General features: G+C 44.4%; 3 protein-coding genes across 3 annotated transcripts; 1 reads left to right on the forward strand and 2 right to left on the reverse strand.

Annotated features, from left to right (window-relative positions):
* The first annotated feature begins 1,424 nt into the window (after window positions 1-1,424).
* Window positions 1,425-4,404, forward strand: LOC117753585 (diamine acetyltransferase 1-like). Its single transcript, XM_034571766.1, has 6 exons — window positions 1,425-1,687; window positions 2,790-2,841; window positions 2,928-3,005; window positions 3,327-3,428; window positions 3,513-3,553; window positions 3,932-4,404. Exons 1-6 carry the CDS (start codon window positions 1,625-1,627, stop codon window positions 4,106-4,108), a joined length of 513 nt encoding a protein of 170 aa, XP_034427657.1. The 5' UTR covers window positions 1,425-1,624; the 3' UTR covers window positions 4,109-4,404.
* Window positions 4,405-7,520: 3,116 nt separating this feature from the next.
* Window positions 7,521-12,342, reverse strand: apoob (apolipoprotein O, b). The gene is made up of 9 exons (XM_034571760.1): window positions 12,248-12,342; window positions 11,823-11,936; window positions 10,846-10,968; window positions 10,544-10,576; window positions 9,674-9,728; window positions 9,132-9,227; window positions 8,223-8,314; window positions 7,683-7,772; window positions 7,521-7,575 (listed from the first exon to the last, which is right to left on the reverse strand). Exons 1-9 carry the CDS (start codon window positions 12,263-12,265, stop codon window positions 7,528-7,530), a joined length of 669 nt encoding a protein of 222 aa, XP_034427651.1. The 5' UTR covers window positions 12,266-12,342; the 3' UTR covers window positions 7,521-7,527.
* A 4,389-nt stretch (window positions 12,343-16,731) lies between these two features.
* On the reverse strand, window positions 16,732-24,088 carry klhl15 (kelch-like family member 15). The gene is made up of 10 exons (XM_034571723.1): window positions 23,829-24,088; window positions 22,584-22,671; window positions 21,255-21,363; window positions 20,595-20,733; window positions 20,122-20,310; window positions 19,344-19,568; window positions 18,953-19,114; window positions 18,652-18,861; window positions 18,297-18,487; window positions 16,732-18,137 (listed from the first exon to the last, which is right to left on the reverse strand). The coding sequence occupies exons 3-10, from the start codon at window positions 21,272-21,274 to the stop codon at window positions 17,324-17,326; spliced, it is 1,950 nt and encodes a 649-aa protein (XP_034427614.1). The 5' UTR covers window positions 21,275-21,363; window positions 22,584-22,671; window positions 23,829-24,088; the 3' UTR covers window positions 16,732-17,323.
* Between the last annotated feature and the right edge of the window lie 327 nt (window positions 24,089-24,415).

Genomic DNA, 24,415 nt, shown 5'->3' on the forward strand with positions numbered 1-24,415 from the left:
TCAGGCTTCCTCTTCTTCTCTGAGTTCAGTCTGTCAGGCTTCCTCTTCTTCCCTGAGTTCAGTCTGTCAGGCTTCCTCTTCTTCCCTGAGTTCAGTCTGACTCAAACAGAAATGGTCAAAACATCCTCTGAGCTTCACAGAGCAAAACTATTGTAACGATCTTAAACACGCTATTTATGGTGTAGTGTGGGGCTCTGTGCTGCCCAGCAAATTCCATCTGTGTGTAAACCTACTGGCAATAAACCTGATTATGATTCTGATTGTGTCGGCAGGAGTGAGGTCAGCCCTGAAGTAAATAAGTTTAAAACCTCAAAGTGAACTCGGAGGCTCGGACACTGACAGCAGCACCAGTCTGACCAGCAGCCATTCAGCTTGTTTTTACTCTCCTGCACACACGGTAACGTCATTCAGTGTGTTTATTGTTCTGCACAACACCCATTGGCTGGAAAGGTAATACCTTGCTGAGAACACGGAGGGAGGGGGGGTGGTGTGGGCGACGACGCATTTGTTTTGGTTCTGGATGCTGCTACAAGTTCAAGATCTGGCAGTAAATATCATATACATATATAACCTATAAAGTTTTAGTGCATTAAGTGTCTTTGTGGTGCTATAGTTCAGGACACCAGTCTCATAATGTCTGATGTGGCTCTGGAAGAGTCTCCATTATATTTAGAGATGACACATGTATAGGATGAAATGTGCATTACAACCTGGAGCTGAGGAAAGGTGTTTGCATGCTTGGGTCAGCGGGGGTCGAACACAAGAAGCTGTTGTTTACTATCTCGTGTTTGCTGGACCTTGACCCAAACTAAAACTTGCTGATCAATCTTCTCTGTTGTGTAACCCCTGTTTGGGATGTGCAGATTTCCAACACTGCATTCTAGAGTTGTAACACTGATACAGCCTGACCTTAACTAGCCTGGCTGTCTGAGAGGGTGGAGAATCCCACTTGTGCTGCTCCTGTGGAGCGTTCATGTTTGTCCATCATTTCCCTGCAGGACTTTGACTTGCAACAGAGCATTTTGACCCTGAGGTACAGAAGCTGCCTGCAGAACCTACAGCCACGTCTGATAATTGTTCTTAACACAGGCACTAACTGTTTTTCTATGTGAGTTGATGTTATCAATGCACAGGTGATATTTGTACTTATATTTACTTTACTTTACTAAACTCCAGTGAATATGCAAACTGTTTATGTCAAACACAGAACTGCTGGTTTCTCTTAAAGCACTAAACTCTTCCCTGAGTTTCTGCCTCCGCCATCAAAACAAAGATCTTATGACAGAATCAAAACAGACGCGTCACGTCCGACGCTGATTGGTCCGACGCGACCGGAGAGCGCCGGTAATTGGTCAAAAACCTGAGCCCCGACCCCGGCCGACCAATCGGCTTGCAGCTGGAGCCGGGTATAAAAGCGGTGATGTAAACAAAAGAGGGGGATAGTTGGACGGCAGCGACCCGGCCGAGGGCGACTCTTACTGGATGTTCCTGACTCGACGTGCGCGTCCGGACCTGAGGCTGACTGTGGGGGAAAAGCCACTGAGAAGCGAATGAAGAAATATCTGATCTTTCACTTCACATACAGAGGACTTCTAACGAAAGGCAAGAAGAGTAAAAGGAGAAAATGGAGTATACGCTGCGAAAGGCTGAACCAAGGGACGTGTCTGATATATTACGACTGGTGAAGGTAGGTGGGCCACACCGGAAATAAGGGTTTCGACTGCACGTCAGGTCGCCCGGGTTGAAGCGAGTTCACTTATCTTCAGCTAGCTCAGTTAGCCCCGACTAGCTCGGTTATATTTAGCCAGCTCAGTTAGCGCCAGCTAGCTTAGTTAGCCTCAGCGAGCCCAGTTATTTTCCAGCTAGCTCGGTTAGCTTCAGCTAGCTCAGTTAGCCACAGCTAGCTCCGACGAATAAAGTCAGACGAGGCCTCAAATCGACGGATTAACCCGATTAGCGGTGACGAGGTGGCGGGTGCAGGGTTCTGGGTGTCGAGCTGGAGGATGTCGGACAAACGCCCGGACATCCTCCGACTGTCCTCGGCCTTTGTTTACAAGCTCACCGCTCACATCCAAATATGGTCTCACTTCCGCCCAGGCCACTTCCGTCCCAGTGTCTGTACCTGTTGGTAAAGTTGTGTAACCACTGATGTGACACACGAGTCAACACGAGCAGCACGTTGAGTCCTTACAAACATAATGATGATCATATTCTTTATTATTATTATTATGTTCTATCCTCAAATGAGTGATTTCCCAGAGGTTGAAAACCAGATGTTTCCCCTCAGAGAACAGAAGAGACTCGACTTCGATGTATCAAGTTCAACTGATTGATCTGATCGATGCGACACGTTCAACGAAGCCTAGACATGACCTGCGCCTTCATAAGTCATGTAGTTTAATTATCTGGTTATTGAAATAAGACATTTGCAGGGTTAAAGTTATAAACGGCTCTAACTCCTGCTTTATAAAACCCTGCATGACTGTGCATATACAGATATAATAATATATCATAGATACAATCCGTGTTTATAACTGATAATCAAGATGTTTAATTAAATGACACAATTTCAACTCAAATTGTAGTTTTTCAGCTTTAAAATCCCTTTCTCAGAATCTTTTAAAGACACATTTAAATGATTTATTTAATTTTCAAATATCAATATTGACCTTAATAAAGTGTAAAACTGTGTTGATTTGGTTTGTGTTGATCAACTAATCGATTAACTGACATTAATTGTGATTTCAGTACTAGACGTAAATACTGTTGGTTTTTCTTCTTCTCCTCAGGAACTTGCTAAATACGAAGAGATGGAGCACCAGGTGAGGCTGACGGAAAAAGGTGAGTTTTTTTTTTAAACATCCGGCTTTTCACACGCACTAATTATCAGTTTTCTACTTGTGCTGAAATGTGTTGCTTCGTTGCAGATCTCCTTGAGGATGGTTTTGGTGAAACCCCGTTTTACCATTGCATCATCGCTGAAACCCAAGAGAACAGTAGTGATGGTACGTAACAGAGATTTTTATATGAGGTTCAACAGGAAGTTATATCGTAAACAAGCAGAGCTATCCCTCTGAGCGAATGTTTGCTAAGTATGCTAACAATGGGTGGAACATCTTTATAGGTTTTCAGCTGCATGTTAGACAGAGGCTGGTCGTGATGAACAGAACAAAATATTAACCATTTAATTAAAAAGGGTTCAAATGAATCACGAATTATATCGGAGCTCTTTCTCCCCCCCTCCTTGAAGGCTGAACAAACGTCATAACATCTCTAGAGAACTAACTCGGTGTGTTTGAGATACTGAACTTTCCTGTCTCCATCAGGCCTGAAGGTGGTGGGTTTTGCCATGTACTACTTTACTTATGACCCCTGGGTTGGCAAACAGCTCTACCTGGAGGAGTTCTACGTGATGGATGAGTACAGAGGTAAAAACAACTCCTGTTCTCGTCTACATTTTAAACACATCTCAGCTACTTCCTGCTTTAAAACCCCCGTTTCCCTCTTTCCAGGGCTGGGCATCGGCTCCGATATCCTGCGGCACCTCAGCGATGTGAGTATGTTTCTAAATTAGAAAACAGGACGTCAGGCGTAACCACTTGGTTTTATTCACAAGTGCAGTTAATTCTTTGTTTGGAGGTTTTCTTATGTTGTAACATCTCCTCAATAAATAAGTCACAGACCAGAAATACACACATTACACATTTTTAACAAAGTCTTTCTGCTCGTTCTTAAAGAGCCAAGAGTAAAAATATGTCGCTCATATAGCGAGGACTCTTTTATATCGTTTTCAAAGTGAGGAAAAATATTAGTCTTAAAGTTTGTAGTTAGAGAAGAAAAACATTTTATCTCCTAAAATTTAAGTGAAAATCGAAAAATCGACGTATTCTGGAGGAAAATGTCTCACAGTTTACCCATGTCCCTCCTGCAGCTGGCGATGAAGACACGCTGCTCCGGCATGATGTTTGTGGTGGCGGAGAACAACGAGTCGTCCGTCAATTTCTACAAGGGGCGCGGTGCCGAGGACCTCTCCCAGGAGGAGGGCTGGAGGCTGTTCAGGTTTGATAAGGACAGCCTCGTCAAGATGGCCACTCCGGCTGAGGAATGACAGAGAACGAGCGGAGCAGAGGAGGGAGACGAGGACACCTGAGGGCGTGTCCGGCTCCTCTGCTGTCCTCCACTCAGACGAGGGTTCCTTTAAACAAGTTCAGCTTTTAAAAAGGGGAAATCTGTTTCACTATAACATGATTGTGTGTTGCTTAATCACGTTTCTAATATGTTACGCTGAATAGCTTATGTTTATTCTTACCTTTCATTGATCATTCTTTGTTAGTGCTGATGCATTTGATGTGCAGGGACGACTTTCGATGACTTATATTTACAATAAAACTATAACCGATCCCACGTCCTGGTCTCGTGATTCTGTACGAGAGTCCAACTTCTGGATTCAGGTTCAGTTTGATCTCAGTCAGTTTAATTTGCAAATATTTAAACGTCCAATCTTTTACAGCAGCTGCACAAGTTTACAAAACCCAACTGGACGTCACATCACGTTTTACTCTGCAGATAATGTACAACTTCAGAGAAACACAAAATATACTAACAATAACAAAATTCACTACGGTAAAAAAACCAGTTACCGACAGTGAAAAAGCTGCTTGAGATTCATCAGAAGTGAAAATTCAGACTAACACTCAAAGTCCAGATTCATCAGAAGCTCAACACGACACAAGAGGGAGGTCAGAGTAGAGAAGTAATCCTTTCTAACCTAGTACTGATGCATTGGAGAGCTCCAGTAATCTATTACACTGAAGTTTTCCTGAAGTTTCTCCAAAGTCCTTCCTTTAAGACATTTTTGTGAAACTCCTTTGGACTCACATCGTTTGTGTCGACACAACCAACTGGTCCTGTGTTCCCTAACAACCTGACCTCACGGAACTGGGGCTGTTCCTCTGCATCGTAAACCAGTTCCCTCCAGTTGAGTAACAATCGTTCAAACTTCACTGCGGTGAAGGAGGAAGTCTGGAAACGTGTTTTTCCATCATCTGTGAATGTTTTCGTTTCATGGTTATTAGCTGATCCTGTTTATGATCGGTTATGATGATAAAGCTGGAAATCAAACAATAACTCCAGTTTGTTAGACACACGTCTCATGAAACATAATTCAACAGCTCCTAATAACTACAGCCTCTAAAAACAACCCTAGATTTGAATCAGCACCTTTAAGAAATGGGTGTGTTTGTTGTATTAGACATATTGTGTAACATTTTAAAACCAGTTCACAGGGGCTGAAAACAAAAACTGCACAAGAATAACCATCTGATGTGTATCGATCGTCATCCTGAGCCTGGACGTCACAACGGCAGCAGCTCCTCGTCTTCTGGGGCAAAGATCCCAGATGTCACTTTTGGATGAATTGTGAAACTTAAACCACTTCATCATTTCTTTAAAAAACGCTGACATAGCTCGCTACGTGTAGTTCCTCTTTCGTGTTGAAGTGAAATGTGTACTGGTGGATTCCAGACAGTTTCCCTTTGACATAAATACATTTAAATGATTAGTCTCAAGCTGCTTTAAACACGTATTTGAACCTGATAAATACTTGGAACCAACAGTAACTTGAGATGAAGGCATCACGTTTAAATCCAGGGAGTAAGTCCAAAGAGGTGATATTATTTATGTTGAAAGAGTTTTTATCTTGTGTGCATGAGAATGTTTCATTTAAACACACAGGAAAAAAGATCTCATGGGTCTTTGGACACAAAGTTACAGAAAATACAAACTAATATTTTGGGGAAACAACAGAACAGAAAACGTTTCAGCAAAACCACAGTGATCATATTTGAGAAAAGTTTACAATTCCATGATTTTGATGTTTTGTGAAGGCGTGTGAGTTTTGGCTGAGTCATTCCTCTCAACTCTTTCCTCCCTGTTGAGTTCTGTCTTCACATCAGCTGATTGAAGTTACTTCGGCTGCGTTCTGGGACGTGTGGTCACATCCAGTGACGTCGTGTTCAGCAGTAAAGTTTCTGTGAGTTAAAGAGGAACTGATGCAGAGGATGGTCAGGCTTTCCTTTTGAATTTCAAGAAGTTCAAGTGTTGAGAATAAAGTCGACTCCTCTGCTCCAAAGCTCGTGTGTCTTCAAAGTCAAAGCACTGATCACCTCTGTGTTTATGAGCTTACAGAGGTAGGATTTCCTACAGGGGACGTGTGTGCTAACGTTAGGTCAACTGCTAATCCGTCCAGTGGGGTTTAAGTTATCGTAACACCAATGAAAACTTGGCCGAGGAGATCAACGCGAGTCGAGGTTAAAGAATTCATGACAGAAGTCGCCTCAGATAAATTCTGTGTTTAATGACGTTCAGATAAATCCTCACACAGTATATACAGCGTATTTTACTCATGGACAATAACCACAGTCTCATCCAGTTTGTTAATAATTAAATTCTATATGGAATGCAACTTAAAGCAAACAGCAAAACATCAGGGCAAATAAATAGTGAACAACGAGAGTGTGAACGAATCACTGAACGATCCACTTCAGATAATATTCTGTTGAAACGAGACGACAGTGACACAGTGTCGAGCGTCACTCCTCCTCCTCCTCCTCCTCCTCCTCCTCCTTCACCTTCACCTCCTCCTCCTTCAGTGACGTTTAAAACCTTCAGTATAAATCCTGACCAATGGCATCTTGTCGATCTCCGTGTTTGTGAAACAAGCAAAACCTTTACGAGACAAATAAAAACAGACTGAGAACATAAACAGTCCGGAGCTGTGGTGGAAACTGGAGAATTCCTTCTATCAATACTTTTCAATCATCAGTCACGTTCCCTTCACGAGTGCAAATAACAATTATAAATTAAAAAGGTCAGAAACAAAGAAAAAGTCCTTCAGTTTCCAAGAGTCTGAGGCGACTGTCAAGCTGTGACATATAATAACATCATATATATTCTTTATGTTGTTATTGATTAATGGATTAAATTTCATTTTATTTTGATGTTTTTCAATATTTCTGAGATTTAATACTTTCGTGTTTTTAACTGTAACTGGTCTTTATCTGCTGGTGGCAGATGTTACAGATGTTTTGCTGACAACTAACACACTAAAAACACTGTGAGATTTTTGATGAATTAAATAGAAACTTGAGGAGCTGACGTCAGTGGTAAAGAAACTGGGACTGGTTACTACATGAGGAGGAGGAGGAGGAGGAGGAGGAGGAGAGGAGGAGGAGGAGGAGGAAGAGGAGGAGGAGGAGGAGGAGGAGGAGGAGGATTGTTGCCAGAAGCAGATGGAATGTGAACAGATGAGAAGACGTGTGACGAGTTTGTTCATAGAACAGGCGTCAGCGTTCAGGACGGGATCATCCATCACACTCAGAACCAGCAGCCAGTTAGAATCTGTAGCTCCGGGTGGATGCTCACATTAACATATTCAAAGAATGAACCTAAAAAACGAGGTCATACGAGTGTGTGTGTTACTGGAAGGTGGACGTCTGTCGGGAAGCAGACGTGCGTCTTCACGTCGTCTCAGCTGCTCGAGTCGTTGCTCTCTGTTTGCTCTTTCTTCTCAGACTTCTTCAAAATAAAAAGACACAAAAATCAGCGAAGCCACAACAACAACAAACCACCAACACACATTCACGGAGATGATTACAAAACTTTAAATAGTGAAGAAGACTCACCTTCTTTTTACCAAACGGTGGTTCTTTCCACAGAGTCTCCAGCGTGACTCTGCCCTGCTGAGCCCAGGTGAACGCCGAGTCTCGACTCCCCTGGTCGACACACACGCAACATCATTACACACACACGCAAGTTAATCGTGTTATTATAATAAACAGTAGCTTTTAATATGAACTTGTCAAATAGTTTTTGATCCCAACCTCCTCACACCACACGTTTGTATGATGAACATTTTAAATGATTGATTTCCCTCTCACACCTGATGCTTGTTCTTTTCTCTTCATTATCATGTAAATATTACAAAGACGAGTCAAGTTGTTCTTTAAATGCTCAAAACATAAATACAACACATGTCATTTACAACCCTACATATTTGATTCCCCCAGAATCGTTGGGGTTGTAGGAATAACTCGAATATGAAGATTCATTTCATAACAGGCAGGTTCCTGATTGGAGCTCAGGGTCACAGCCAGTCTATATGTATTGTGACATTTCAGGAGATGAGACATGTTGACACACATGTACACAAAACACAAACACACCTTTAACACGGCTGCGGCCTGCTGAGGGTAAAACATGGACGCACTCAGAGCCACGAGTCCGACTGGAAACAACAGTCTCTTCACCCTGGAGCCTGAAACAGAGACAACACTTCTGCTGTGAGAAGGGAGGAGACTTTTCCTTCTGCTCCTCATCGTCTGCTGTTTACCGAACTTTGATTTAATAATTAATCTCAAGGCCAAACACAGAACTTTGTCACGTCCTGTGTTTACTGAGGGTAACTTGAGGATAATGGGTTTTAAGGGTTCATTTTACTGTCAGGTAAAGTTTATTACTTTAAGCCCCTCCCCCCCGTGAAAGATTAAGATTGACAGACTTTATAGCTCCTGTTATTACTCTTTATCTTCTATGCATCGAGGTTTTGAAACGAGTTCCCATGATGTGGGGCCACATGTCAACAGCGAACAGAACGATGAATCAGACGCGTTTAGACGACTGACGTTTACATGTGAGTGAAGTTTGGTGCAGATCCAAAGAAAAACTCCACTGAATGTAAATGTTCCTGAAGGAAACTGTTGGGCCTCGATGGAGGAGTGGGCTCTACTGAGTCCCAGTTATTATTATTATTATTAGCATTGTTTATGATTATCTTTAGCACATTTATGAATTGGCACTGCCATCATTGCTGCTGTTTTTTCTAATAACGTTATAACATCGATAAGTTTCCGTTCGACAGTTACACAACAGTTCCTGGTCTCTCAAGCAGATAATTCACAAAAAGATAAACACAACACACATGGCAACACAACGGGATAAGATGGACAAAACATTTCCTTCTGCATCTCTCTTGTTGTGTTGTTGTGTTGTTGTGAGGGAGCTCGTTGTCACTTCAGACCTGAGACTGTCTGTGGGAGAATGTAGGTCGGCGAGTGCAAACGTGTACAAGTTACCTTTGGCCAAGTAAAGTCCCAGGAAACCAGAAAAACCAACCGCTGCCACACTGGGGTAGAGGTCAGGGGGGGGGTCACTGAGGAACTGGTACACGTCTGACAGATCAAAGAAAGAAGTGGTGAATTATCTGGTGATAAGGAGGTAGGCAGCAGCCAGAGGAAAAGAAATGTTGTTAATTGGCACAAATTAAATTAAACTATTTGTATCATTGTCAAGTTTAAAACAACAACTACACTTACAATACGACTTTACAGATACATGACACACAACTGTCCTCAGCAGACAAACCTTCACTTGTTCCTCCAGTTTGTAGCGTGCCAACGAGTTTCTTATCTCGTGCGCACAAGATCAAACTAAATATCACCTCTCAGGGCTTTAGCAGCTCCGCAGAGAAAAAGTGTGGAAAGTAGAAAAGTTCATTATATCTGAGATTTAACCAGTTGTGTTGATCAGGTTTTGATGCGTTGACCTTATTCTCATGATTACTGATTATTATGATTCTTAAGTCACATGCTGCACTGGCTGTCTGTGATTGTCTCACCTGTGACTGTGGTTATTGACGAGTTGACCGAAGGCTCCACAGTCTTGTACACTTGCTGCGGTTGAAGATCGTCAGCAGGAGCAGATCGAGTCGGACAGAAGAGCAGGTTACATTCATCTGATGACACACTGAGCTTCCACATGCGCAATAACACAGACTTTCTTTGGCTTCTATATATTCATGAAGACCTTTCATGGCACAAATAATCGTTCAAGCCTGGTGGAACATTTTATAGACTTCAATAATAAAGACAAGTCACATGTGGAGCAGAGACATAAAACAGAAATGAAAGGAACAACCCATCATCCATATTGTAGTTCAGCAAAAGCTTCACAACAGCATCTGAACAGATAAAAGACCGGAGCTACCAGTGAGCACTTTATTAGGTACACCTGCATAATGTGTTGCCGTTCAATGCCACAGCTCAGGCGTGAATTTGACATCCAAGAAACTGGTGTTTTTGATCAAATCAAAATGTACGTTTATTATCGAGGTGATGATGTTCTGGTACTAATTTTTCAGAATTTACATACGAAGAACATTACAATACTACTGAATTAAAACATACAAGCTCTATGAATACACCCGTTGGAAAGAAATGAAGACACAGTCTTTACTACTTACTACATACAAATACTGAGAGATTGCCCCAAGCTAAAGCTCCCGTTTAAAAATACAGAACCATTTCAATATGGAAATAAAGGAAAAAGCAATCAACTTCATAAGAGATGGTTTGGATGGGGTTTTGTGCAGAAGGTCTAAACTATCAGATTAAAAATGTGTCATAGATATGCACATTAAACTTATTATTACATGACCAAACAGCAACAACAGTTAGAGATAAAACTTTAACGTTTAGCCGTCACCCACCTCAATTTTCCCCAGCGCAGCCTGACTGGTTTGCTGCAAAGAAACAAGAAAAACAAGAAAAACAAGAAAAACAAGTTCGTTAATTTACACCTGGGGGGGGGGGGGGGGGGGGGGGGGGGTGCTTCAAACACCACAGATACATGATACACTGCAGCCTCTCTTAGTCTGTCAGTGACTCCACAGCAAATTCAAGCAGGAAGCAAGATTTGTAAAGAATAATTAGGTTGGCATAAATCCAAGAATGCAAAGACACAAGCTCTTTGTTGAAAACGTTTCTCTGGCGTGAGAAGCACCGCACACACCTGACACTGGTTCGTGTACGGCTCCGCCCATTTCCTCAGCGAGGCGACGCTCTGCTCCAACGGGCCGACGTCCGGCTCCGCGCAGACCGGCCCCGCTTCAGGTGTGGTGTATAGAGACGGCAGCTGAGACAACAACAGGACGACACCATCAGGACATGGGACACTTGAGGGAGACGTTAGAACAGACAACCATCTGAAGCAAGGTTACGGGTCCACGTCAGCTCGACTCAGGAGAGAAGACCGAGGAGCCTTCAACTCGCACAGCAAGAAAAACAGCTGTCACAAACTTTAACAAACACACAGGATCGGGAAGTATCACACAAACACACAGGATCAGGAAGTATCACACAAACACACAGGATCGGGAAGTATCACACAAACACACAGGATCAGGAAGTATCACACAAACACACAGGATCGGGAAGTATCACAAACACACAGGATCAGGAAGTATCACACAAACACACAGGATCGGGAAGTATCACAAACACACAGGATCGGGAAGTATCACAAACACACAGGATCAGGAAGTATCACACAAACACACAGGATCAGGAAGTATCACACAAACACACAGGATCGGGAAGTATCACACAAACACACAGGATCGGGAAGTATCACACAAACACACAGGATCGGGAAGTATCACACAAACACACAGGATCAGGAAGTATCACACAAACACACAGGATCGGGAAGTATCACACAAACACACAGGATCGGGAAGTATCACACAAACACACAGGATCAGGAAGTATCACACAAACACACAGGATCGGGAAGTATCACACAAACACACACGGCCCAAACATCCACTTATTTATATCTTTAAACCCTGAACGTGATATTACAGCCAGAAAAAAAGGATGAAACTCTTCCTACTTTAAAGAATTATCATAAGATTAATGTGTGACATATATATATACCTGGGGTTTTTGATATATACCCCCCCCCCTGTCAGTCAGCTGTTCACCCACCTCATCCAGGCTCAGCAGCGGCTGGGAGTTCTTCTTCTTCCCCTCAGCAGCAGCAGCAGCAGCGGGCACGGAGCCGCTCCACAGGCCCGCCAGCCCCGCGGTGCACAGCGCCCCCTGGCGGCCGGACGACAGAACACACGCACCGGTTAACGAGGAGGGAGAAGAGCAGCGTGAAGCGTCTTTAAACACGTTCATCACATCGGGCTTCGAACGCAATCAACGATTAACCGATTCTCTTAGAGATAAACTCTGTGTCCTAGCTTGCAGCTAGCCACATGCTAACCGCAGATGTGTTATCTCCGTCTGATTCACTGTCACTGATCACGTGTCACCGCGTGACGCTGCGAGTCTGATTCATTGAATCACCGACACTTAATTATATCTAGATATCATTCATAATGTTCAAATGTCTGAATACAAGTTACCAGTTTCACAGAGGACATCTTCCTTCTTCTTCTTCTTCTTCCTCTTCGGTTGTCAGAGAAGAAAACAGCGTAGGAGGTGCAACACCGCCGCCTGCTGGTCCGGAGCGGGAACTACAAGTCAAATCTTAAATAAATAAACTAGGGGGGGGGGGGGGGGGGACTTTGGCTTCACTTTTGGGTGCAGTCATGTCTCATGTAAATTCTCTATAAACGACCACAACTGTTCAATTATCTGTAAAACCTGAGAAAACCAGAAGGTTGTGTCCTCCTGCTCCTCCAGGACGAGTCGATCATAAATCGATCCTCTGGAGGCGATGGAGTCGAAGGCGTCCTCTGGCCATGAGCTGATCCTGCAGACCTGCTCCGGCCAGAGGTGGAACATCCAGAACAGAGTGAAGCAGTGATCGACTCTACCTCCACCTCGTTCGCAGGATGACACAAAAACTACTCAACCGGTTTCCAGAAGATTTTTAAGGGCTGGTGGGACTTGACTCGAGGAAGAACGCAATACATTTCTTTATGATAACCATTCGTGGATCCTAATAAAAATCAGACAGGTTAAGGGGACTGATATTTAGCATGTGAAGTCTGAGTGAATTCTAACACCTAAAATGATAATTGCAGTAAAATGCACCGAGCAGAATACATCGACAGTTTGTGTCATTGAAAACTAAATGAATTAGTGTCTTAATGACAAACATTTAACAGTGAACTGAACATTCACACCAAAACTGATTCTTTTCTTCTTATTAAAGTCTATTTATACTTCGTGGAACTTACTGTAGATCATATCAAATGACCTCAAACTAAATCCCTGTTGAGGTCCAACATGTGTTGGGATTTATTTGACGTCGTAGAGATTTCTGCCTGGTTCCTGCTCCCGCGGAGAGATCTGCAGTTTCTGTTTTAAATCATGATGAATTGTGGACAGAATGTTTTTGTTTAATCAAAATCAAAATGATCAGAACTATGTTTTGAGTTCCTATTTTCAGTGTTACTGTACGAGATCAACTTACCCTGTGAACAACTGTTATTTTAGTTTTTAAAGATACGAAAATATAAAAAAAATAGTTTTCTCAATCAGCCCCTCGATTTATAGTCTGAAGAAATAATTGCTTGATAACTTGCTGACGACAGAATCAAGTTATAAACAGACATAAGATTCAGAAACGAATACAACACGATCAATAATCATGAGAAAACTCAGAAAATACAGACATGAATAAAACACACTGAGAAAACCACCTGAAAGTTGACCAATATGAACATTTATTTCTGGAAAGTTACAAATCGTTTCCAAAGAGTTTCTACTCAGATTATAAGATATGTTAATCTGATTTTACTTTCTTTTTCGGATACAGTCGTTGTAGCAAGGTATGTGTTTTTTTAAATTCCTCTATTCTGTTTTCCTACTGACGGACTGAAGACTGGTGAACTAAAGAATGCTGCGCTAGGACTGAATGTGCCTCAACTCAGGACAGCAGAACTTTAACGGTTACATGTTTCTTCTTCACACAGCGACGATGAGGAGGAGGAGGAGGAGGAGGAGCGGATTGTAGAGTGATGCTCATGGTTATGACAGCAGATACAGTGACACATGAGAAAACAGGCCGTGGCGTTTTAAAAGGCTCATTTCCTAAACCAGACCTGCCGCTGACAGTGTGAGCACGGGTACGTTCAACGTGTGATTCCCCCTGTAGTTATTCTAAAGGTAAAAAAAAGTGCAAAGATGTGAAAAGAGGGAACAACAACTTGAGACACTGGATTTTAAAGTATATTAAAATGTTTGAAAGTTGCGGAAAATGTAGTACAATGGCAAAAATCTCTCATTTCCCTTTTACTTTGATATTTTACCAGCTGATTAAGTTAAAATGGAAAAATGTTTCCAATACGACAAGTCGGTGCAGAGGACGCAACCATGAGAACGTTTCATCCAGTAGTTGTTTCGGACATTTTCAAGTAATAAATAAAATTAGCTGGATCTAAATTGTCAAATGTGAGGATTCGCTGCTTTTGTAAATGACAGATATTTAGATTTTGTTCAACTCAACATTTGAAACTGTCGCCTTTGGCTCGAGGAAATGTCTCAACGCCAGTGGGACGTTTTCAGGTTGTCCGTCTCTCTGTCCCATTATTGTGAACATGACGTCTCACAAATGTTTTAAGGGAATCTCTTCATATGTCTTATAAACGTTCACTTAGAAACACAGGTGAACTGATCGGAATTTGGGAGGTCAAAGGTCAAGGTCACGGTGACCTCACAAAACGTGTCTCGCCTCTTGAACATGATCTCAGGTCCGACTTCCTTCACAGTTTGATCAGTTGTCAAAATGTGGACAAACGTCACAGAGACCTCATCTTATTGTGAATGCAACACATTCAGAGCACCCGGAGGGACGAAGGAATAAAACCACAGTGCAGTGATTCTGGTTACAGATTCAACAATCAAATCCTTCACTGCAGCCGCACTGTGTTAACTGCATTTCTCAAAACATTTTTTTCCTTTCAAGTATTTTTCCCCCCCAAGTCACCAAAACGTAAACATGAGAAGTGCCGTGTGTCAACGTGTCGCTGCTGAGGCGGCGTCACAGGGGAAAAGACAAGGAACCCAGGCAGCATCGCATCAACACTGTAAAGCAGCAGCGGCTCAGGACTCGAGGTTTGTGTGTGAACAAAGATTCATGAACTTATAGATGAGTGTTTTCATAGCAGGAGGATACTGAAGTCTGATCCCTCGAAAAACATGCCACCGACACACAAGTCGGTGTTTCACAGATGATGAAAACCTGTGAATGTAACTTTTTGCATACAGGAAAAGGTAAAGTTGCTGAAGTCGGTAGTGTCCTAATTAGGTTTCTGAACATTTCTGATGTGGTCAGTTCACAATGGAGGAAAGACGTCTCTCACAGCTTCCACTCGTCAGCCACAGACAGACGATGAAACGAGGAGAGAGCACGAGGTACGATTTGAAAACAACACGATTCACAATGAAATTCTCATAATAATAAATAAACCTACTACTGTTACTGCATAGCTCGGTGAAAAGCAATACCTTAGAAAATAAATAAATAGGCGGCTGACAGACGGAGCTGCATCAGCATGTGCTCTAGCCCTTTTCACAGTTGGCTCATGAAAATAAAAATAAATATCCATAAAAGGCCCAGGTCCGAGACGTGGAGTTGCTCATGGAGCAGGCTTCTGCTGCGAGATCAAGGCGCTGCGCTGCGTGGACGTGAAAGCTTTGACGACAAGATCTTTGCATCTGATGTGACTTGAACTGAAGGCCTTATTTCAGTGTCTGAAATTAACAGCCGACGGCCGAACGGTGGTAAAAGCTTTGGTGGAAAAAGATCCTCTGAAACCACTGGCGGGTATTTTGTTCTGAAATAGCAGATGTGATTAACGGTCTGAGTTGTGGTGGTTGTTGAATTCAAACCCACAGAGCTTGAAACGTATCGACCAGGTTTCCAGGTAAATAAATGACAGGCCTCAGGCAGGAACAACTCGTATGAACCGTTTGTTCTTACTTTGTTCTGAGGAGAATTTTCTTGTCATGTACAGGCAGTTTCTCCACAGCTAAAAGGAAATCAAACTTTCTTGGATTAAACTTCCAGAAGCTGTTGGATACGCAGATTTACGTCCAGTATCATCCACAGAGTAACGTCACCTACTTAAGGCGGTTCACTTCAAGTCAAAGTCAAGACTCTGCTATTCTTTGTCATGTCATCAGAAAATTTGAGTCTTTAGGTTTCAGACTGTTGGTCCAACATTTAGTTTATGATCAAAATGTTCTTCCATGAGGCCTGAAGTTTCTCAAATATTTTACCTAGCTGCATATTTTATGATGGACACACTTTCAGTTCCCGAAGAGACACGTCAGCCAGAAAGTTAATTTCAGATGCTGCTAAACGTCTCCAGCGTCACAGCGTCCTGTGACACTCGGGCTGCGAGGACGGTTCGCTGTGCATCGACACACAAACCAACCGGGTGAGTGCAGGGAATGTAGATGACCGGAAGTAAAGCTCTGCCGGTGATTCGACGGATACCGGACTGCTCTGAGACAGAGATCCATCTTTTCGAAGCAGGTAGACGAGCCCCTTCCACTGTTCTAGTGCGACACCATCATCACCCAATGAAGAACGAGGCCTCGCGTACCACGTGGCTTTGGGTTTTTTCAGCTCACTCTCTCATCCACACACAAATGCTCTGAAAACGACGAGACAGAGGAAGGAGAGGGGGCGCGAAAAGACGTTGTGTGAACATGAGCACAGTATCGTGGATATCTGGAAGTAACGAGCAGAGTTTGGGCTGAAAAGCTGGAACGCACTGGAAGCGAAACCTGAATTTACCTGAACTTGTACAGCTGGTGGCGAAGCATCGGCAGCATCTGGAACTCAACAGTCTGCTTCATATATCTGGAAACAGGCTCTAAAAGGAACTACACTACAGTATATAGTGTTGTAGTTAGTTTATATACCTCATTGTATGCTGTTATATATATTATTTCAACATTGTTTGATAGAAATAGCCGCGATCAGTGCTTTGCTTTCGCTAACTAGCGACGTAATTGATTAAAGAGATACAGGATGTATGTCTGAGTTTGAATCGGTTGATGGAAGCAGGTTTGTTTGGCTGATAAACTAAAATGAAAACTCGCGTTTGCTTGGTGAATGAGTGATTCTGACGCTTCCAGTGCGTTTCTGCAGTGAGCCTGACACGACAGCCTAGATACAGTCGGTGAGCAGTAGAACAGGAAACTGACCACAGTCCAAACATAAACCAGCAGAATGAAACATTTTTTTCTCCCCACGATTAGTTTTCCTTAATTTTCTGAGAAAGCTAATTCTGAAAATGTTCCAGCTGACTGTTGTGGCGTCTCACCACGCCAAGCGTCAACTGCCTTCATTAAGAGGAGTCAACCTGCTCCTTACCCCGGGTAAGTGCTGATCTCTAGTTTAAAAGCCTGCACGTCAGTTGAGTCTCCCGCCTGTAAAAACCCGACCTCCCAGCGGGAGACTGCAGTCGTCGATCAGTGCATCTCGTTTCTATAAAAGGAGGCTTATTGTGGAGCAGACCTCAGCTGCAGCGTCTGACGTGCTCGAGCACATACTCTGGGAAATGCAGACTGCACACCTGCAGACCGTCCAGTTTGCAAGGCATCCTGGGATACTCATCCTCCTTCCACTTGTTTTCGTCAGGGTCGAAGGTGAGGATGGAGTCACTGTAGTGGCCGTTGTAACACAGGCCACCAAGGACCATGATCTGCCTGTCCAATACCGCCACCCCGTGGCCGCTGCGCCCTATGGGCATGGAGGCGAGGATGGTCCACTCGTCGGTGTCTGGGTCGTACACCTCGGTGGACGGGCAGCCCTGCGACTCGAAGGAAGCCCGCAGGATCACGCACACCCCACCAAACACGTACAGCTTCCCGTTGTGGGAGATCATCTTGTGGAAGCAACGGGCGTAGTTCATTTTGGATTTGTTCTCCCAGCAGCTGGCCTGAGTGCCGGGCAGCAGCGGGCCTCGGCCAGTGCGTGTCCTGTGTGCGTCCGAGCCCACCGAGCTGCCTCCTCCTCCTCCTCCACCACCTCCTCCTCCTCCTCCTCCACCACCTCCACCACCACCTCCTCCCCCACCCCCTGCTTCCCGCCCTGGATCGAACACACACACCTGTTTGGAGGTGGAGGAGGAGGTGATTCCTCCAGTGATGTACAGTTTCCCGTTCAGAACCGTTCCCTCGTGACCGTACTTGTTCACAGGGTACGGGTCCACAAACTCCCAGCGGTCCTCTGTGATGTCGTAGCGCTCTGTGGAGTAGAAGGTCTCGTCTCGTGTGCGGCCCGCCACAGCATAAATAAACTTTCCAATGACGCCAACGGCAAACTCTGACCTGCAAACAACAAGCAGCATGAAAATGTATCTACAAATGTTTTATTTATAAAAATAATGTTGGAGTATCTGCAAAAAAAACAAGCATCACACTTAAATTGACATAAATACAGCAAGAAAATAAATAAACGACAAACATCCCAGGCGGAGCTGCTCTAACCTGGGCACAGACATGTCCGCCATGCGTAGCCAGGAGTTCTGTCGAGGGTCGTAGCGATAGACTTTGGAGGAAGCGTGAAACTCTCCGTCGGGCCCCAACTCCTCTCCGCCCAACAGGAAGGCAAAGTTGTTGACGATAGCCAGGCAGTCCGGTCGTAACGGCACCTGAGGTCCCTCGAGCTCCCACCACACCTGAGGGATCGTTACACTGGTTACTGAGCCCCAGTCACACACTGATTTCAGATCAGATTATGTAAAAAGACTGAGGGATCACAGTTGTGCTGCATAACGAGCGGAAGCAAAACACTTCCTTCTACTCAAACGTGGCCTTCCAGCACAGAAAAACGGGCAGACACCTTTGGGCGTTGCAGCAGCAAAATCTTGCTGTTGACCATACTGTGGCCGATCATCCCCCTGAAGACGGCGGTCTGCGGGCGGACGGAGCGGATGCGGTTGGAGCGCGTCTCCACCAGAGGTTGCTGGTTGACATCATGGAAGTAGCTGAGCGCCTGGTCCACCTCCTGCCTCAGCTGTCGGGAGTAACGGTAAAACTCTGACGTCTTCACCTGTCGAGGAGGAAGAGGAGAGAGGAAGGACACCGGCGACAACGCCAGACTGCAACACACAAGGTCAGCCTCAGTCTGCGTCAGCACTTACCTTCTCAAAGATGTTGGCAGGCGTCATGAGACAGAAGCGGATGGACTGCACGATGGTGTCCGTGTGCCTCCAGCGCCGCCGGTCGTGTCGCAGCCACGCCTGAACCGCTTCATACAGCTCGATTTCTGGGAAGCGGCTCAGAGCGTCGCTGTTCAGGTACGCCTGGTTCAGAGAAGAGTTTTGCAAATGTTATCACAGGTTAACTTGTGAGTGAATCGTTTAAAAAGACACGTCGCTGATCTCTCCCGTTACAACTCAACAATAAACACAGTAGAAAGAATCCTTCCTGCTGATGTCTCATCTAAAAGATCAGAAATGTCTGAAAGTGTATTTATAGCTGTGCTTTGCTGTGAGTCATTTGTGGCTTCGTGTGTTCGTTCAACAATCGGACCTGCAGTCTCTCGAGGCTGAGGTAGGACAGGAAGTCGGGTCGGCTCATGAGGGGGACAAAGTTGTCAAGTAGGAAGTTGTCTAGCTGCTCCTGGACGCCCTCCACGCCTACGCTGAAGTCCTCCAGAAGCCGCATGACCTCGGCACAGTTCTCCAGACAGATCTTGGCCAACAGGAAGGAGCAGCAGAACTCCACCGCCTCCGTCAGCTGGACGTACATGGCCGCCTGCCGGGACAGGAAGACGAAACATGATGGAGAAGAAACATAATTACTGTGACCTGCACTGAACTCAGGATAATCTCTTGACGTTATCCAGAGGGGCTGTATGTGAGAATGCAAATGAGTCAGAGGCTCTGGACATTCTCTGGAGTTAGTTAGCAAAAATTAGCCCATGTGAAAATACAGCAGGACAATGTCCAGAGGATTCACAGAGATGACGTTTCTAATATGTGATGGAGGCAAATGTGAAAAAAAACGAAAGTAAAATACAAATATCTCAGGATGAAGAAGAGGAGCCAAACACGTAGAAGACGAAGACGTCAACTTGGAAAGACGAGGAGGTTCCAGAGCTTTTGGTGATGAGGGCCGACGCCGGTGTGGATGAGCTGTAAACAACAACACTGATCTTTCCACAGCAGAGTTTATACGTCATGTCCGGCCTCCTGCTGCTCCACAGGATGTTTGACCCGGACAATGTGCTGCTGCTGCTGCTTCACAGGAGAAACACAAACTTCCAACAAAGTCCAGAGAACAAAGAACCGTCATTCTCGTATGCTACCTGCAGGATTTCTTGGACAGTGGGCATGCTGAGCTCCAGCGAGCCGTAATACATGAATCGGAGGATGTGGCCGAACCCAGCGGCCGTCAGCCCCTTCATGTGGATCTTGTCCTGGTCCCTCTCCCTCATGTCTGCTGTGAACATCACCCGGAAATAGTCGCTCTGTGTGGCCAGAAGCGCCTTGTGGGCCTGCAGGAGAAATAAGAAGCAATATAATACATAAACCTAATGTGCATAGACATACATATAATAATCCAGTAGATGTTGTTTAGTCTGTTTAGTTGACTTTACTCTGTCTTCAAGTTTCTAAGAAAGTTTCCTCACATCCAGCGCTTTCCTATTTTCAAGTGTGATCCTAAAAGTATATTTCTGAACATGCGAGCGATGGGTGGTGATATATAATGTAATGTTTGATCCTGGATTCAACACCATGCATCACACAGGTTTGTGTGTCTTCAGCCTGATTCGTGTACCTGGAAGTGATGCTCCTCTATCAACAGCGTGACGTCCAGCAGCAAACGCTCCTCGTACAGCGCCCGGAAGCCGGACGACACGCTCCCATCGTGCACCTGGGACAGGTACACCTCCACATCCGCCCCCGACATAACACACCTGAGGGGAATGAATGAGAGGGAGGAGCCGGACAGAGGGGTACAGAGGGAGAGAGGGAGCGGTGTTACCACAGGGTGAAATCCTGGGATGAACGAGAACAAACAGACTCTCAAAAATAAATTCAGCAAATACAAAGACGTGAGTCTCTTCAGGGAAGTGATCATGTTTGTATGAGCGCTGCTGGAAACAGGAAGTCTGGGACTGAGAGGGCGTTCAGCATTAAAAGCTCAGCACTTCAGCTGCAGCATCGAACAAGCGGTTGTTCTTTCACCGCCAATCGTACAGAGTGTGACTCTTTGCTGACACACAGTCAGATTAGTGGAAGATAAAAAGAGAGAAATCCTTAGAACACACTCACACACAAATCAGGGAGAATAGATAAAAACACAATTTATTTTTTACAAATTTTCTATGCACAAAAAAACAACAAACATAAACACATGTCATCCACACACCAACAGAAACTCGTTCATTTCAAATGCGAATGTACACACACACACACATACACACAGCACACTCACCTCTGATTGGCCACGGGCATGTCAGTGGGGGTTGTCCGAGCCAATCAGAGGACAGTGCCCCTTGTGTCCAGCAGATCCTAACAAAGTCCCTTTTCTGTGCGTCAATCACCTGAACGACAAAGTCAACACAACCACCACGTTAAAGCGTGACCGTCTCCCGGGGCAACATTTACTTACCCCCAAAAGAAGGACATGCAAGAACTTCTGCAAACTTTTCATACCTTCCACCATGACACCCACACACTACCCCATGTTCACATCTGTCTCCACATACCATTGGCCACGTTGTGTATTTCAACAGAGTAAGCAATTTGTTCACTTCTCATATTTTTGATAAAAATATACAGATCGGCAAATTCATGATGGTTACGTTCCTGGTCTCATTGTGAAAGTAAATATTATACATTATTTATACATTAATATTAGTAACAGCCTTGAAGAGTTACGGGTAAGAGGATTGTTTGAGTTCACTTGTTACAACATTGTGCTCTTAGAATGTCTGACAGGTGGATCCCTTACCTTATTCCCCATTGAGTTTATAAACTGTCAATTTTCCCAGAGCTTGAAAAACATCCTAAAATTTCTCCTTTTGTCAAAAGAGAATGAAATTACAATCACAGATGACAAAGAAAAGCACCAACTGAAAAATCGTTGCTCCTCTATTCATGAAAAGGACGTCAGAGAAGTCGAAGATTAACAGTCAGGTGATCAGACAGGTTGTAAGAAGAAAACTAATCTAAATTATCGTCTGAGTTGTCTGTTAACACACATCCTGCTTCAGCCCTAAGTTGTGTATTTAAAGATTTCATGGTCAAAGAAGAATCTCTATCACTTTCTTAAGAAGCAGGTTTAGATCATCGAGATTACCTGTCGTCTGACTACTCCTGTTTTAGGACATTTTTTAGTAATTTATTCTGAAGGGCTGGCTTTCTAGAGTTCAACGATTACTTAAACAGGCGAAGTGTTATTATACTTGACAGGAACAATAAAGCTCAGATAATAAACCTCAACTTCAATAAACTGGAATCACCCTTTCACTCAACAACCAAGTAAAACCAACACAAAACTACTTCCACCAGAAGAAGCTTGTTTTAGCAGAGAGGGACATGGAACATGATAAGGATTCAGTGTGTTTCTTAAGATCTCTTCAGCAGTACGATGACTGACGAGGCTTCAGGCTCTATCCTGAAACATCCCCATGTACACAGGGCTGAAGGGAAGCCCGCTGTGTGAGTGAGCGGATGAGGAGTCACAGGGATAATGAGGCAAAGCCGATAGTTTGAGGGGGTTTAGGTCGAACATGAAAAGTCTTCAGAGGGGGAATCGTACCTTTTGGAGCCCGGGCGAACAATCACAGGCTTTGATGGCTGAGAGCTAAGGGGCCGCTCGCATTTCCTGTGTTTATGTTTCCCTGGTTCTAAACCGAGGAGACAGGAAAAAGATCCGTTAGACAGTGGAGGACGAGCAGAGACAAGCAGCATCACAGCAAACTACTTTGAAACTCACAAACATCAGCTGGACGACACAACAAGGACAGCCTGAGACACGTAAACATCACATTTTACTTTGTACACATTTAGAGTCATCTAAGAAATCGTTCTTGTTACTTTTTCCTCAGGAGGGCTGCAGGGGATCATTTTACCAAGTGACAAATCTATGAGAGGATGAAGAACTATTTTCCTCTAATTGTTTTTTTTTTATATTTAAGTTTTATTTATTCAGTGCAGATTAGTTTCTCAGTTAAAACTATAAATTATTCAAAGTATAAATTGTCAGTGTCAATATTTCCGTCCAACCAGCAGCAGTTCACTATCCTGTCAAACAAGTCTTCAGTTTATCAAGATATTTGCTGTTGATGATTCTATTTAATTATTGAATTTGCTAATGATTCTATTTGATCAATAACCACGTAACTCAAATGTTTCAAATTAAAAAGCCGGTCCTCGCTGTAATTAGTGAATTACGTCCCGCTGGTAACTAACTCCAACTACCTTCCTGAAACTGATTAGTTATAACTCACCTGACGAATCCAATCCTCCTCCTATGATATGAGTAATACTCCACATTACCTCTAACGCTACACGTGGAGGTAAAGCGGAGTGAATATCTGACAGGACACGTGAAGTTTGGTAATAATCTGACTGGGAGCAATGAAAACATGTTGACAGTCTGCAGAGCTAACATGCTAACATGCTAACCTGCAGCTGAAAACATGCCACTGACACACACAGTGTGAACCTTCATTATAAACACAGGTTGTATTTTGTCTGTGATTCCCTGAGAGGTGGGGTGGGGGGGGCTTTAACACTTTAACACAGTTTGTTAGGAAACTGGTGGCTCCACCCTCTGGCTTCTCTGCTACAGGCAGCTAGAGCTAACATGCTAACAGGCTAACATGCACGTCCCAAACAAAGGCTGCCGCTGCACTCGGGGGGGGGGGGGGCTGTTTGTGTCTCACGTGCAGGGGAATGAAAGCACAGTTGGATCTCAGGTGGAGACCCCCCCCCCAGCGGCTCTGACTCTGCTGAACCCGGGCAGCAGCGTTAGCTTAGCGGCGGACTGCAGACGTCTCACCTCGGCGGTGCGAATCCCCACAGCCCCTCTTCGACCAGGCAGCTCTGGCTCCTGCGGACATGAAGCTGCGGGTTCGATGCCGGGATCAGGAAAGCGGGCGGCAGCGGCGCTGTGCCATGTCAGTGATCGTCCGGCGGCCAGACGAAGAGCGCGCCCGCACTCGGCTCTGAATTAAACGGCTAACAAACCCCAGCAGCACTCGGGCTCCAGCGACGCCATTTTCTGCGCCTGCGTCATTTCCCTTCCGGGCGGAACTGAGGGGGCGGAGCGCTGCGCCGCAAAGATCCTAAGTTAGACAGATGTCTCACTCTGCTCCGGTTTACCTCAAACTTGCGTTGAGGGAGAGAAAGAGGTTAAACGTAACCTGAACCTGAGCTAAACTTAAACTAACCTAAACATGAACCTTATCGTATCCAACTCTAAACTTAAACTTAAACTTAAACTTAAACTAACCTAAACATAAACCTTATTGGAATCCAACCCAAAACTTGAACTGACCTAAACTTAAATTAACCTGAACTTAAACCTGGCCTAAACTAAACCTGAAACTATGCAGTTAATGAACGTCTTGTGAAAGAGCGGCAGAT

This window comes from Hippoglossus hippoglossus, chromosome 20 (genome assembly GCF_009819705.1).
Source record: "Hippoglossus hippoglossus isolate fHipHip1 chromosome 20, fHipHip1.pri, whole genome shotgun sequence".
In the NCBI taxonomy this organism is placed as follows: Eukaryota; Metazoa; Chordata; class Actinopteri; order Pleuronectiformes; family Pleuronectidae; genus Hippoglossus; species Hippoglossus hippoglossus.

Coding starts and splice junctions, on each gene's coding strand:
- klhl15 (XM_034571723.1), bottom strand. CDS start 21,274: ATGCCCGTGGCCAATCAGAG. Junction 20,311..20,594: donor TAGAGGAGCATCACTTCCAG/GTACACGAATCA, acceptor TTTCTCCTGCAG/GCCCACAAGGCGCTTCTGGC. Junction 18,862..18,952: donor CTGCCAACATCTTTGAGAAG/GTAAGTGCTGAC, acceptor CCTCCTCGACAG/GTGAAGACGTCAGAGTTTTA.
- apoob (XM_034571760.1), bottom strand. Junction 8,315..9,131: donor GGGACTTTACTTGGCCAAAG/GTAACTTGTACA, acceptor TCTCTGTTTCAG/GCTCCAGGGTGAAGAGACTG. Junction 7,576..7,682: donor CACCGTTTGGTAAAAAGAAG/GTGAGTCTTCTT, acceptor TTTATTTTGAAG/AAGTCTGAGAAGAAAGAGCA.
- LOC117753585 (XM_034571766.1), top strand. CDS start 1,625: ATGGAGTATACGCTGCGAAAGGCTGAACCAAGGGACGTGTCTGATATA. Junction 3,006..3,326: donor CCAAGAGAACAGTAGTGATG/GTACGTAACAGA, acceptor TGTCTCCATCAG/GCCTGAAGGTGGTGGGTTTT. Junction 3,429..3,512: donor CGTGATGGATGAGTACAGAG/GTAAAAACAACT, acceptor CCCTCTTTCCAG/GGCTGGGCATCGGCTCCGAT.